The 15,204-nt window shown below is 38.9% G+C and overlaps 1 protein-coding gene across 2 annotated transcripts in view; it reads left to right on the top strand.

Moving 5' to 3' along the window:
- The window catches only part of TBC1D4 (TBC1 domain family member 4), a 73,772-nt gene that overhangs the window by 21,890 nt on the left and 36,678 nt on the right, over nt 1-15,204 (top strand). Inside the window, exons 8-9 of one of the 2 annotated variants that reach the window (XM_008686650.2) lie at nt 10,397-10,471; nt 11,815-12,041. In XM_008686650.2, the coding sequence (XP_008684872.2) occupies nt 10,397-10,471; nt 11,815-12,041 (302 nt within the window). Of the gene's footprint in view, nt 1-10,396; nt 10,472-10,700; nt 12,042-15,204 lie in introns of those variants that run through there. The other variant, XM_040623580.1, reaches the window with a different exon arrangement.

Below are 15,204 nucleotides of genomic sequence, written 5' to 3'. Positions count from 1 at the left end.
GTGTGTGTGTGTGTGTGTGTGTGTGTGTGTGTGTGTGTAAATGTGCATATGGTCCCTGGCTCTGTCCACTGATAAGAGCCAGAAACAGCTTTTCTGCAAATGCCAGAGAATAAATTAAGCCTGGTTGGGTGACACCAAGCACCCGGATTTTGGTCTCCGTATATTATTCTACAGGAAGGAACTGGAATCCTGGGAGAAATGTCTGATTCCAGGACTGCAGGGCAAAGTACAGGATAAGTATGGAGCATGCTGGTGTTGTAGATAGTAAGGGAGCACTCAAAGAAAGATGGCGGTGTGTCGTAAAGACCTTGAAGGGCTCCCACCGTTGACATCTGAGACAACGTAAACATCAAAATAAATGATAGCAAAGGATTGTAACCTGTTGTATAAAATAGGAAATGATGAGCTTACTCTGGTATGAAAAATGAATGAATACCTTAAAAGTTTGCTCATGATCAGGTTATTTACTGGATTTAATTAATACTGGTTAATTACAAAGAAGAGAGTAGTGACTTAACAATGGCGAAGGCTGGCAGACACTTTAGTCAAGTGATTTAAATGGAACGTCCTCACCAATGCTGCAAATTGAAACCTTGTGCCACTTGATTCAGAGAATACAGAACTTCTGTGGTAGTCTTGCCGAAGGGGCAGTACCAGAATCGAATCATGAGGTAGCATCAACAAACCCTCAGGGAGGTACAGTCTGCAAAATAGCCTGTTGTCTTCAAAAGTGTCAGGTCAAGAAAGTTAAGTGCTGTAAACCATGAGGACAGTACCTTCTGATACAGGGTGTTCTTATTTTTATTTCTTTGCCAGAACTCAAAATACTTTTTTTTTTAGATGTTTTTTTATTATATTATGTTAGTCACCATACAGTACATCCTTGGTTTCTGATGTAAAGTTCGATGATTCATTAGTTGCGTTTAACACCCAGTGCACCATGCAATACATGCCCTCCTTACTACCCATCACCAGCCTATCCCATTCCCCCACGCCCCTCCCCTCTGAAGCCCTCAGTTTGTTTCTCAGAGTCCATAGTCTCTCATGCTTCATTCCCCCTTCTGATTATCCCCCTTTCTTTATCCCTTTCTTCCTCTACCGATCTTCCTAGTTCTTATGGTCCATAGATGAGAGAAACCATATGATAATTGTCTTTCTCTGCGTGACTTATTTCACTGAGCATTATCTCCTCCAGTGCCGTCCATGTTGCAGCAAAGGTTGAGAAATCATTCTTTCTGATAGCTGAGTAATATTCCATTGTATATATGGACCACAACTTCTTAATCCAGTCATCTGTTGAAGGGCATCTCGGTTCCTTCCACGATTTAGCTATTGTGGACAATGCTGCTATGAACATTGGGGTGCATATGGCCCTTCTCTTCACTATGTCTGTCTCTTTGGGGTAAATACCCAGTAGTACAAAGCCTGGGTCATAGGTAGCTCAATTTTTAACTTTTTAAGGGACCTCCACACTGTTTTCCAGAGTGGCTGTACCAACTTGCATTCCCACCAACAATGTAGGAGGGATCCCCTTTCTCCACATCCTCTCCAACAATTGTTGTTTCTTGCCTTGTCTATTTTTGCCATTCTAACTGGCGTAAGGTGGTATCTCAGTGTGGTTTTGATTTGAATTTCCTTGATGGCTAATGATTTTGAACATTTTTTCATGTGTCTGTTAGCCATTTGTATGTCTTCATTGGAAAAGTGTCTGTTCATATCTTCTGCCCATTTTTTGATTTGTTTATTTGTTTCTCGTGTATTGAGTTTGAGAAGTTCTTTGTAGATCTTGGATAACAGTCCTTTATCTGTAGTGTCATTTGCAAATATATTCTCCCATTCCGTGGGCTGCCTCTTAGTTTTTCTGACTGTTTCCTTGGCTGTGCAGAAACTTTTAATCTTGATGAAATCTCATAAATTCATTTTATCTTTTGTTACTCTTGCCTTTGGGGATGTGTCATGAAAAAGGTTGCTTTGGCCGATGTCGTAGAGGTTGCTGCCTATGTTCTTCTCTAGGATTTTGATGGATTCCTGTCTCACATCGAGGTCTTTCATCCATTTGGAGTTTATCTTTGTGTATGGTGTGAGAGAGTGGTCAAGTTTCATTCTTTTGCATATAGCTGTCCAATTTTCCCAGCACCATTTATTGAAGAGACTTTTTTCCACCAGATGTTTTTTCCTGCTTTATCAAAGATTAGTTGCCCAAAGAGCTGAGGGTCCATTTGTGGGTTCTCTATTCTGTTCCATTGGTCTATGTGTCTGTTTTTGTGCCAGTACCATGCTGTCTTTGTGATCACAGCTTTGCAGTACAGCTCGAAATCCGGCATTGTGATGCCCCCAGCTTTGTTTTTCCTTTTCAACAGTTCCTTGGCGATTCGGGGCCTTTTCTGGTTCCATAAAAATTTAAGGACTATTTGTTCCAGTTCTTTGAAAAGTGTCCTCGGTATTTTGATCGGGATAGCATTGAAAATGTAGATTGCTCTGGGTAGCATGGACATTTTAACTATGTTAATTCGTCCGATCAATGAGCATGGAATATTTTTCCATATTTTGTGTCTTCCTCAATGTCTTTCAAGAGTGATTTATAGTTTCTAGAGTATAGGTTCTTTACGTCTCTGGTTAAGTTAATTCCAAGGTAATGTATGGTTTTTGGTGCTATTGTAAATGGGATGGATTCCCTAATTTCTCTTTCTTCAGTCTCATTATTCGTGTATAGAAATGCAACTGATTTCTGAGCATTGATTTTGTATCCCGCCACATTACTGAACTGCTCTATAACTTCTAATAGTTTGGGAGTGGATTCTTTTGGGTTTTCCATATAGAGTATCATGTCATCTGCGAAGAGAGACATTTTGACTTCTTCTTTGCCGATTTGAATACCTTTGATCCCTTTTTGTCGTCTGATTGCTGTTGCAAGGACTTCTAGTACTATGTTGAATAATAGTGGCGAGAGTGGGCATCCTTGTCGTGTTCCTGATCTTAAGGGAAAGGCTTCCAGCTTTTCCCCATTGAGAATAATATTTGCAGTAGGCTTTTCATAGATGGCTTTTATGAGATTGAGAAATGTACCTTCTATTCCTACACTCTGAAGGGTTTTAATCAGGAAAGGATGCTGTATTTTGTCAAATGCTTTTTCGGCATCGATTGAGAGGATCATATGGTTCCTGAGTCTTTTCTTGTTGATATGATGTATCACGCTGATTGATTTGCGAATATTGAACCACGCTTGCATCCCAGGTATGAATCCCACTTGATCGTGATGGATAATCCTTTTAATGTACTGTTGGATTCTATTAGCAAGTATCTTGTTGAGGATTTTGGCGTCCATATTCATTAGGGAAATCGGTCTGTAATTCTCCTTTTTGAGGGGGTCTTTGCCTGGTTTGGGGATCAAGGTAATATTGGCCTCATAGAATGAGTTTGGTAGCTTTCCTTCTGTTTCTATTTTTTGAAATAGCTTTAGGAGAATAGGTATTATTTCTTCTTTGAATGTTTGGTAGAATTCCCCAGGAAAACCGTCCGGGCCTGGAGTTTTGTTATTTGGAAGGTTGTTTATCACTGACTCAATTTCTTCATAATTAATTGGCCTGTTTAAGGAATCAATTTCTTCCGGTTTCAATCTTGGTAGTTTATAGGTTTCCAGGAAGGATTCCATCTCTTCCAGATTGCTTAGTTTATTGGCATATAGCTGTTGATAAAAATTTCTAATAATCCTTCCAATTTCAATGGTGTTCGTCGTGACCTCTCCTTTTTCATTCATAATTTTAATAATCTGGGTCCTTTCTCTTTTCTTTTGGATAAGTCTTGCCAGTGGTCTGTCAATTTTATTGATTCTCTCAAAGAACCAGCTTCTAGTCCTGTTGATCTGCTCTACTGTACTTCTGGTTTCTGCTTGATTGATTTCAGCTCTAATTTTGGTCAACTGCTTCCTCGTGCGTGGATTAGGCCTGTCCCTCTGTTGCTGTTCCAGCTTCTTGAGGTGAGAATATAAAAACTGCATTTTAGATTTTTCTATTCTTTTGAGTGAGGCTTGGATGGCTATGTATTTCCCCCTTAGGACTGCCTTTGCAGTATCCCATAGGTTTTGGACTGTTGTATTTTCATTCTCATTGGTCTCCATAAATTGTTTAATTTGATTTTTGATTTCCTGGTTTATCGAGTCATTCCTGAGCAGGATGGTTCTTAGTCTCCAAGTGTTTGAGTTTCTTCCAAATTTTTCCTTGTGGTTGAGTTCCAATTTCAGAGCGTTGTGGTCTGAGAATATGCAGGGGATAATTTCAATCTTTTGGTATCGGTTGAGACCTGTTTTGTGTCCCAGAACATGGTCTATTCTTGAGAATGTTCCATGGGCATTAGAATAGAATGAGTATTCTTTGGTTCTGGGGTGTAGTGTTCTATATATATCTATGAGGTCCAACTCGTCGAGTATGGCATTCAAAGCCTTTGATTCTTTGCTTAGTTTTTGCCAGGGTGTTCTGTCTATTTCTGAGAGTGGAGTGTTGAGGTCCCCTACTATTAATGTATTTTTATTTATATGTCTCTTTATTCTGGTTAAGAGTTGGCTTGTGTATCTTGCTGCTCCCCTGTTGGGGGCATATATATTTATAATTGTCATATCCACTTGTTGAATACTTCCCTTAAGAATAATATAGTGCCCTTCTGCATCTCTAACTATAGTCTGTAGTTTAAAATCCAATTTATCTGATATGAGAATTGCTACCCCAGCTTTCTTTTGAGGTCCATTTGCGTGAAAGATGGTACTCCATCCCCTTACTCTCAGTCTGAATGCATCTTTGGGTTCGAAATGAGTCTCTTGTAGACAGCAAATGGATGGGTCATTTCTTTTTATCCAATCTGCAACCCTGTGGCGTATTATGGGATGGTTCAAACCATTTACATTAAGACTGATTACTGAGAGATATGATTTTAATGTTGCCATGTTGCCAGTAAAGTCTTTTTTTGTATTGGCTGTGACTTTCTGTTCTGTATCACTCTTGGGGCCTTTTTACTTTTATAGAACCCCCCGTAATATCTCCTGTAGGGCTGGTTTCGTAGTTACAAAATTGGTTAGTGACTGGCGATTCTGAAATGTCTTTATTTCTCCATCAATTCTGAATGACAGCCTTGCTGGATAAAGGATCCTTGGCTGCATGTTTTTCTCTGAAAGAGCTTTAAATATGCTCCCCCAACCCTTTCTCTCATTCCAGGTCTGTGTAGACAGGTCTGACGTAATTCTGATACTTTTGCCTTGGTACGTGAGAAATTTCTTTGCCCTGGCCGCTTTCAATACTGTATCCTTGGATCTAATATTTGCGAATTGCACTATGACGTGACGTGGCGTAGGTTTGTCGTGGTTGAGCTTGGGAGGGGTCCTCTCTGCCTCTTGGACACGAATGTTTGTTTCCCTTGCTAGATTAGGGAAGTTTTCAGCTACAATTTGTTCAAATATCTCTTCTAGACCTCTGTTTTTCTCCACCTCCTCGGGGATGCCGATGATTCTGACATTGGAACGTTTCATTGAGTCAGTAATCTCCTGTAACCTACATTCCTGATCGTGGATTTTTTGAGTCCGGATTCTGTTTTTGCTTTTTGTTCTACTAACCCATCCTCCAGTTCACTGATACATTCTTCTGCCTCATTCACCCTGGCCGTCAGAGCCTCTAGTTTTGACTGCATTTGGCTCATAGAATTTTTTATTTCTGCCAGGTTCGCTCTCATTTCCACCCTTAGAGATTCTATATTCTCATTAACATTTTTGTTAATACTTTTTTCAAGTCTACACATCATCTTGACCATTGTTACTCTGAATTCCATTTCTGATAATTTGGTTACATCCATATCCATTATTTCTGTGGCAGAGGCCACAGAATCACTGTCTTTTCTTTGCTGGGGGGGGCTTCTCCTTCTTGTCATTCTGATGAGGAGAGGTTGCGGGGTTTCCAGAGCCCAAATTATTGACTGGGTCCCAGGCCGTGCCCCTTGTTTTATAGGGATCTTAGGGATGTGGGCTTCTTCTTTAAAGATTTTATTTATTTATTTATGTGGCAGCCAACCAGCGAGAGAGGGAACAGAAGCAGGGAATCTCAGCCTCTGTCTCAGAACAGAGGGATCGCGGACCCTTCTCCACTGATGTTCTGGCCACTTTAACTCTGTTTCTGTTGGTGCTGCTCAACCCTGCAGCGTCCTGGGATGTGCGCCCCACACCCGGCGTCCCAGCCCTCACTTCTAGGTCCGGCTCGTCTCTGTCCTTTGTGTTTCTAACACCGCCAGCCACCAGCCGCCCAACACGCGCTCCCGGAGCTCCCGGTCTCAGTCTGGTTCCAGTGAGTACACCGGGGCTCCGTTTCAGACTGGTGGCAAGCGTTCCTGTCTCACGGTCTCAGTCTGCTCTCTCGCGGGTGCTGGTCTGCGAGTCCGCCCGCTCTCCCGTGCAGGTGGCTACCGCTTCCCCGGCGCCCAAACGCGGCAGCTCCCTCCCCCTTCCGTTTATCTTCCGATATCTGTGCGCGGTTTCATGGCTCCCCGCTTTGTACCTCAATACTCAGCGCTGGAGATGTTCATTTGTAGAGATCCAGATGCGTCTTCCTGCGTCTCAGGCTGATTCCGTGGATGTTCCGGCTGGTCTGGTACCTATCCAGCTCTACTCAGGGCACTTGCTGAAAAAGGGGTCCCCTACTCCTCTGCCATCTTAACTCCCTCCTCAAAATAGTTTTACAAGTATTCCTCTTAATGAATGAAATTCTTCCGATGCTAACAAAAGCTTTATCGCAAGCATGCTCGCTATCAGTACTATTATCAGCAGAAGACAACATGTAGGAAAAGAGAAATCTAGGAGATTAATCACAAGTGTGTGAATGCAACATTTCATAAAATTTTCCTATCCTTTTTTTCTTCAGTATTTATAAACTACTTACTTATATTCCTTCTTTTTCTCTCTTTCCTTCCTTTCTCACTTCCTTCTCCTTCCCCCCTTCCCCTCTGTTCCACAGTATTTAGTGAGAATTTTAGTAGAAAGCCTATTTAAGTAGGTAGTCAGGGGACCTGAATTAAAGACCTAGCTTTATATTTTTGATCTCGATTTTATATTGATGTAGGTTTTACTTTTATGATCTCGAACAAATTATTTACCTTTCCTAAGCCAGTTTTCCCATTTGTGGAATGTGCATACTGATAACGTGCTTACCTCATGTTACTGTAAGGATGAAATGTCAGTCTGTTAGGAAAATATCCCAGTGTAGATGTGAGACGGTACAAACAGTGGTAAGCTCTGAAATCTCTGTCCTTTACAAAATGACCAAAGGGGACTGAGAGTGTTACACTCTTTCTCCCCTTTTAGTACCTTGACGTTCTGCACAACGCTTGCAGGGCTGACTTTGAAGTGCCGCTCCCTTGCGTAGCCTCGAGTGGCCGCACTGACTCTCAGCAAGGGCACAGCCCATCTATTTTGGTCAAGGCGGATACTGTAGCTTCTCTGTCCCACAGTGCTGCCAAGTGCCATAAATTATGTGACCTAATAAGATCTTGCTTGCACCATGTGCAACAGAATGGACTTAAGGGGAAGGTTGGCAGCTATCCATGTTGTGTTAAAGGTTACATAGAAAAGAGATTTGTGTACTTCTAAAATTTGTTACTTTATCTCTTTCTTTCTTAGTTATATAGTAGAAAATTGACACTCCAGTCACATAGTTTGGCTCATAATTGCTGCCAATTTTAAATGTCAAGACAGTTTATTTAACTGACTATAGTTGTTTATGAAATAGGATATGTTTTTAAAATGCTTAGAAGCTCAGCTCATTAACAATTAAAAAGTGGGTCCAAGGGAAAAGGCTTGACACATGTATTACCAAATCATCATATAGTTAAACTGAAAAAGCTGTGTGCTCAAAGGTGAAAGGACAGAGTCTTTTTTTTGTCTTGCTTTTTCTGAAGTCAGAGTTTTCCAGAAGGGAAATATTTACCAATGTACTTATTAATATATATTTCTAGAAGAGGAGTATTTACAATATAAAATATGCATCATTGGAAAACAGCCCTCAGAGTACTTCCTGTCCATTGTCTTTCCTTGTTGAAACGTGTCAATTAACAATTGTGATAGAGGATAATTTTAAAAGTAATGTTTTTCTTTGTGCACATACACACACACACGCAAACATGTGGATAAAACACTACTATGAGTAAAATGTGTGATTTTAGTGCTTTTCTAATAACGGCAATGATTTGATACCTGTCTGACGAGTTTCTTGATGGTGACCAAATAACCTGTTTTAAGATAAGCAGGTGGGTTGGTGTGGAGGTAGCAGCTAAGAAAATGGGAAAAGCAACCTGGACTTTACAATATTTTCCTCATGGTCACACACATGAACCGAATCATTTATCAGAGACAAATATAGTTTATTACTGGAAGTATCTCCTGTTCTGCACGGAACTGAAGAACTTAAAGAACCTTGATCAGGTTCTAGGACATTTGCAGAATCACCAGCATCAGCTACTTAGTTTTATTAGTAATTCCACTTTCACACAGCTCTGTTTCCAGGAGATCTGGGTACCAGCTCCAGAGCTTCACTGTTGAACATCCTGGGTTCAAATTGCTGCCCTGTCCTTTAACTAGCTATGTAAACTTTGGCACCATAATCTATCAGAACTTTAGTCTCCTTAACGGTAAAGTTGAGCTATGTAACTATACCTACCTCATAGAATTTTCGTGGGGACTAAGTGAGACAATGCATTATAAAATGCTTAACATGGTATATAGCAGATGGTAGAAACTCATTAATATTTGATGCAGCTATTAATTTTACTGTTGATATAGTTGTTATTTAGGGTACCACTAGAAATAGAAAACTATAATTAATATACATAGATAAAAATAAAGATTGCTTCTATAAAACCAGATGTGGGATACCATAAATATGAAACAGTCAATTGAGAGAGAGCAAGAGTCACTGGAGTGAACAATTGAATTAACAGTCAATTGGGTGAACAAGAAAGAACTGTTAAAACTTTCTGGTAGTAGACATAAAAAGAAAAATTCAACAGTAGTCTGGGAAATGAGAGTTGAAAAACTCTTCCAGGAAGTAAAGCAAAATGACAAAAAAATGGAAAATAGGAGGACAAGGGGAAAACGTAAAGGAACAGTCTCAAGATCCAAAAGCCAACGGTAGGAATTACAGAAAGAGAAAATACCCCAATCTTCCTTTCTCAGAAGGCACCTGGAGTGTATACTCTACCAAAATGAGGAAGTAAACTTAAAAAAAGGAAGGCATGGGATCAAAGACACAAATTTCAACATAAGGTAGTATTAAAGGAGATGTCTAGGTTGATAGTAAAGAAAAATACTGGGTAAGTCTAAATTGCAGCCTGTCTAGAGTAGGGCAGAAAGACTGGTTTCTAGAATGGGTAGCTCAAAGAAAAAGAAAAAAAAAATGATGGATTATGTGATGTTTCACCACACCGAGTTCTGTGGGTGACTTTGTAATAAATTCATGGTTGCTGAGGCACTTGTTGACTAAAAACAGATTGTACAAGATAGGAGTTGTAATAACAGTGAAGTGTGTAGTAGATGAGATGATCACTTCCATTCCTCTTTCTCAGATTATCCATGAAATTCATACCAAACAACCATGAAAAGAAAAACAAGAACCAATATTGATGCAGACTGATGATTAGTCTTCTAGACAGAAATACTTTTTTTTTTTTTAAAGATTTTATTTGTCAGAGAGAGAAAACACAAGCAGGGGGAGAGAGGCAGGCTCCCCGCAAGGAGCCCGATGTAGGACTCGATCCCAGGACCCTGGGATCGTGACCTGAGCCAAAGGCAGCGGCTTAACCAACTGAGCCATCCAGGTGTCCCTAGACAGAAATACTTTCTTGATGTAGTTTGCATCGTGGAAGAACGAATGAAGCTAAATCTATACATTTTGTGGCGCCATTTTGAAAAACCTGTTTGTTATAATCCTATAATGTGAACTGTGATGTTTGCCATCTAGGTTATGTGGAGGTTGGATGTATTAAATCGTTTTCTTTATAACTGTTGTGGTTTGTGTGTTCTGCCTTCCGGGGTTGTGTTTATCTGTACTAGACATAAAGCGAATGGGGCACTCTCTGATCTTACTCGATTCTCCTGATCTTATGGATGAGGAATGTTTAACCTTATAACCAGAGTAACTTCAAAAAGCTTGGTCTGAGTATCTAGTTATCTAATGACTGATTTCGAAGCAGTATAAATAGGTTATGTGTAGTTCTGTTTACCATGCAGGTTTGGCTGTGAATACTGCCGACAAATTTTAGCGAACAGCGAAAGGGTCCGTTTAATGCTAACCTAAGGAGGCGACTGCCTTTTATAGTTTAAAGTAAAAATTTAAACCATATGCATGACTGAATTTTATTTCTCTTCATTCAGGGAGCTAACAGAATGAGAGGTCGGCTTGGAAGTATGGACAGCTTTGAAAGGTCCAACAGTCTTGCTTCGGAGAAGGTATCCCGTCTCAGCTCCCATTTTTAGTACTAACTGCAACTTGGCAAAAACCAACACTGATAGGGTAATATCACTTCATCGTTTTGTTCTGAGTCCTTTATGACTTTTAACAAATATTCATTATCATTAGGATTACATTTAAGGTATTGAATTAATGTTAAAATAGATTAAAATACTATTGTTTTAAATAAGAAGGCTCTGGATAGTATCATGTTGGCTCTGCTCAGCTGCCCCTTTCTCATGTTAGGACAGAACACATCCTCTTCCGGGCTTCTGGTGCTCTATCAGGCTTTTTACTGTTTGGAGATAGTATGCTTGGGAAGGCAGTGTTTGGGCAACTGTTGATCCAAAGCCACAGAAAAATAAGCTGTGTATTACAGCACTTGTACAGTGATTTTTTTATGTTTTGTTCTGTCCTCATGTTACTTCCCCCCCATTTTTTTTTTTTTTTTTTTGCCTATTTTAACTGTCGTATTAGGCTCCTCTTTATCTCCTAGATAGTTCTTTCCTGCTTCCTGGATCATGCAAGATGTAACCTGAGGTCTATGCAACCTATTTTTTTTATGGAAATATAAAAATATTTTTACGGAACTTTGTGTCAACAGAATTGAGGACTTAGTCTCGCTCTGAGTCGATTAACCCTAAGCCGTGGTTATCAAGCTAAACATTTCTACAGTGGTGCCTGTTCTGGAAAGTATAAACAGCATACCTGTCTAAATTGAGAGATTTATGATGTCTACCCATGCAATATGAGAGGCATTCCGGCATAGCTCACTTTTCATTCATTTCCTGTTTTTCATGTGTTTTAAAAAATTTTACCTCAGGGAACATGTCATTGGAGAGAAACATCCACAGTGAAGGAAGATACTTAGCAGGCTTTATTTTCCTGAAGGCTTTGCCATAAACTTGGACACTCAAACATTGTGATATTGTTTTGACAGTACAGGAAGCATGCAGCTGATGTTTCACGGAAATCAGTAGATATGTAAACACAGACTCCACCCTCTTTTGGTCATGATGCCTTTTCATCTTTCTGGCAACAATGAGAAAAGTACAGTAGCCATAGCATTTTACCACAAAGTGTTAGGGGGAAAGAATACCTTTTCTTATCATTCCTTTCACTTTCTGCCTATCTGTACGGATGCTGTGTTACAGCTGCTTATCAGAAGAAATGGCTTGTGGTGATACTGATTAGCCTTCAGCATGGATTGAGTGAAAAAAAAAAAGTTTTGTTATGACTCAGGAGGAAGAAGAGGCACCCTGTCACTTTTGAGCTGTGTGTTGAAGCAGGTCTGCCATGATCAATGTAGGAAAGAAAGACCTCACTTGGACTTGCTTTTCAGGACTATTCACCTGGAGATTCTCCACCGGGGACACCACCAGCCTCCCCTCTGTCCTCAGCTTGGCAGACGTTCCCTGAAGAGGATTCTGACTCCCCACAGTTTCGAAGACGGGCACACACGTTCAGCCACCCACCTTCAAGCACAAAGAGAAAGCTGAATTTGCAGGATGGGAGAGCTCATGGTGTTCGCTCCCCTCTTCTGAGGCAGAGCTCCAGCGAACAGTGCAGGTGAGTCCAAACCTCTTTCTGGAAAGTGAAATAAAATTCTCCTGTCACCTGTTTTGATCAGTATGGAGTCAAGATTTATTGTGACTTCATGCTGCCAACATTTTGTTTTTAGAAAGACCGGAAAAATAAATTGAATTATAAAAACCTTCGTTAATGAAGGAAAGAAGGCAAGATTTAAGATACACCCTAAGAGAAGAGTTAGAGCATTTTGGATGAAGACATGTTTTTTCCCCCAGAAAAATGGAGAAAACAAGATATTATGCAATTGTTTTCTCTGAAAAACTTGGTGACAACACATGTTACTCAGTGTCTTCTTGATGATAGCTCTAATGAAACAGTCAGCAAATTTGAAAATAATCTGCATAGCAGTAGAACTTCTTGTTAGCCTATAATAAAATACAAGGGTTAAAAATATCACCTAAGCTACCTTCATACTTATGATAAAACTTAGCCATATCTCATAATGAATTAAAGCCAAAATGAAAATTATTACAAATTTTATCTAGGATAAAGTGATGTCTGTGAAGAAGGATACACATACGACCGACAGGAAGTAGCCATGAGAAATGATCTGATATGGTATTTAAAAAATAATTCAACAAAACTGTTTGACATTTGGTAAGATATAATAAAGGGCAGAGTGGTTTTACTTCTTCCTGTTATGTGTAGCACATATCGGAATTTATATCCTAGAATTAATTTTCTCTTCTTTGCCTGCAAGTTTGATCCAGGAAACAGAGTCTGATAGTGATCCCAGTTGGAGGAAAACCCAGAACTCTAAGTAAAAGGAAGATTAATTTTTATATTAGTTGTTATCAAATTTACCTGCATTTCTTTTAAGGATACTATTTTATATTCAGTGTTGTTTTTTGACAGATTTGATACTTAAAAATAAGGTAGATGCTTCAGATATATGAAAATAAAGGAGATTAACAGAATTAATTTTTCTCAGATTTTCTTTTCTAAAAAAAGATTTAAGTATTCATGTGTATATCAAGATTTTTTGTTAAAATGACCACTTCACTTATATTTACACAATGCAGTAAGTCTGTTTTTTCCAGGAAAAAATATCAAGAACTTAAAACATTATTTTAGACGTAATTATAAGTGATTTCTCTATTTCTCCTTACATCTTATAATGTAGATGCTCAAATAATTCTTGTCAATATGAAAGGATGCTGTTTGTGCTATTGTGAAAACTTGCTAGGAAAAGAATCTTCTGAAAAGAGCAGTCAGTGGAGGAGGTTCACGGATTCAGAGAAAACTGTGAACACAGTCCCACAGGCTGCAGGGAGAATATGGACATTAATGTTTGTTAAGCCAGTGGTATTGTGATGGCTTCCAACAACCAAACATGTTGTTCCTAAATTTTTTGAAGGGTTTATATCTTTAAAATAGCTGAGTCTTTGAACTCCTGATAATCTGTCACAGGAATGTGTTTCCTGTCATTATTTCTGCTTTCCTACTTTTTTCCCTTGAAGTATCATTTGCATGTAAAAACAAACACTGTTTGTCCTAAAATTGTGAGGAATTTTTTAGAGACAAACACGTCTGGTTGGTCATGCTGGGTGAGGAGTTCAGTTTGTGAAGAAAGTGACAACTGTATGCTCCCCTCTTTCCATAGAAGATCCAGTCCTGAACTTTGAAAGGAAAGCTTAGGTTAATAGCAAGAACCTGTTTATATGCTTTTTCATAGTGAATGAAGATTTTGCCGAAATCTAAATTAAGACAAATTTGCTGTGTTTTCTGTACTCAGCATTCTTCCATCAGTGCGGCGCATGCACAAGGAGAGTAACTCTTCCTCCAGCCTTCCAAGTCTACACACTTCCTTCTCTGCCCCTTCCTTCACTGCCCCCTCTTTCCTGAAAAGCTTTTACCAGAATTCAGGTAGACTGTCCCCACAGTATGAAAATGAAATCAGGTGAGATCAGTGTCCTCTGTTTGCAAAGCAAAGTTTTCTGCAGTGATATACTGATATGTTACTAAAAAGTGGCTGATGAATTTTGGAGTGACATTTATGCATCTGTATGCTGTGCTTGTTCTAATCCGTTTCTAATATATCGGTTTCAATTCCAATGAATTTTATCACGAAAACTTTTAAAAAACCAGTGTTTGAAAGCTTTTAACAACATGATTATTTTTTCTTTTGAATTATATCTTTTTGTACCATTTGTGTGATTCTTCGCTGTATGTTCCAGAGTCTAAGCTTTGTATGGTTTGCAACAAGCCTTGGTGCTTACACGTACCAAGCAAATCTCCCCCAGTCGTGCTTTTTTTCTTAGCCTCTCTGGACATATGATAAGGAATCCAAAACCCACTGATTTAAACAAGTGTACTAAAGTGATGGATACAGTATATCTTTATTTTTAGGTGTATAGAATATTTCCTAGGCATTTCTTTGAATTTTCAATGACATAGACTTACTTCTCTGAAACTCGGTGTAATTACATAATGGGTATAGTATCGTATTGATGTCAACTTTCAGTGAGCATGAAGGATTTCTTGAAACTTGTAGATACTTGATTTTGTTTTGTTCCCAGTATTGAAAATAAAATATATATAGCCTTTTAAGTCTTCTTCTTTGCGCTTTTAGCTACATAAAATTAGAGACAGTGATTTTTGGGAAATTGTTTTAAAAATTTTAAGTTATGAAATCTTATTGATTATCCAAATTATTAGTGGGATATTGATAGCATCTGGAAAGTGGTGAGTTAAGTTGGGAATTATTTTACAGGGATTGATTGTTGCTGGCTTAGAAGTTTGTGATACTCATTCTGGTTTTTATGTGTAGCTTGAGTCACTCTTTTTTTTTTTTTTGCTGTATAGTATTCCATTTCATACAACACAGTTTATCCACTCTCTTGCTGATAGACATTTGGGTTGTATCTAGTCATTTGATATTTGACAATTCTTGCAGTCAAGGAGAGGAATACTCCTGTTATCAGTCAGCCTGTTTGCCACTAAGATTTTCTTGGATATTCTTTTGGTCTCATTTCTTTCAGACTTAGGAAATCGCAAAAGTTAGCATTTAACTGGGTAACCTTTAGTAACTGGTTACATTAGACTAATCCTTGAATTATCTCTGAGTATCATTTGTCTATGTGTGCCAGCTGTTTATACTCCAAGAAAGATAGTTAATATCGGATTAAAAACAATTTGAATC

This window comes from Ursus maritimus, unplaced genomic scaffold, assembly GCF_017311325.1.
Source record: "Ursus maritimus isolate PB19 unplaced genomic scaffold, ASM1731132v1 scaffold_10, whole genome shotgun sequence".
Lineage (NCBI taxonomy): Eukaryota > Metazoa > Chordata > Mammalia > Carnivora > Ursidae > Ursus > Ursus maritimus.
This window is presented reverse-complemented; position numbering and strand designations above follow the sequence as displayed.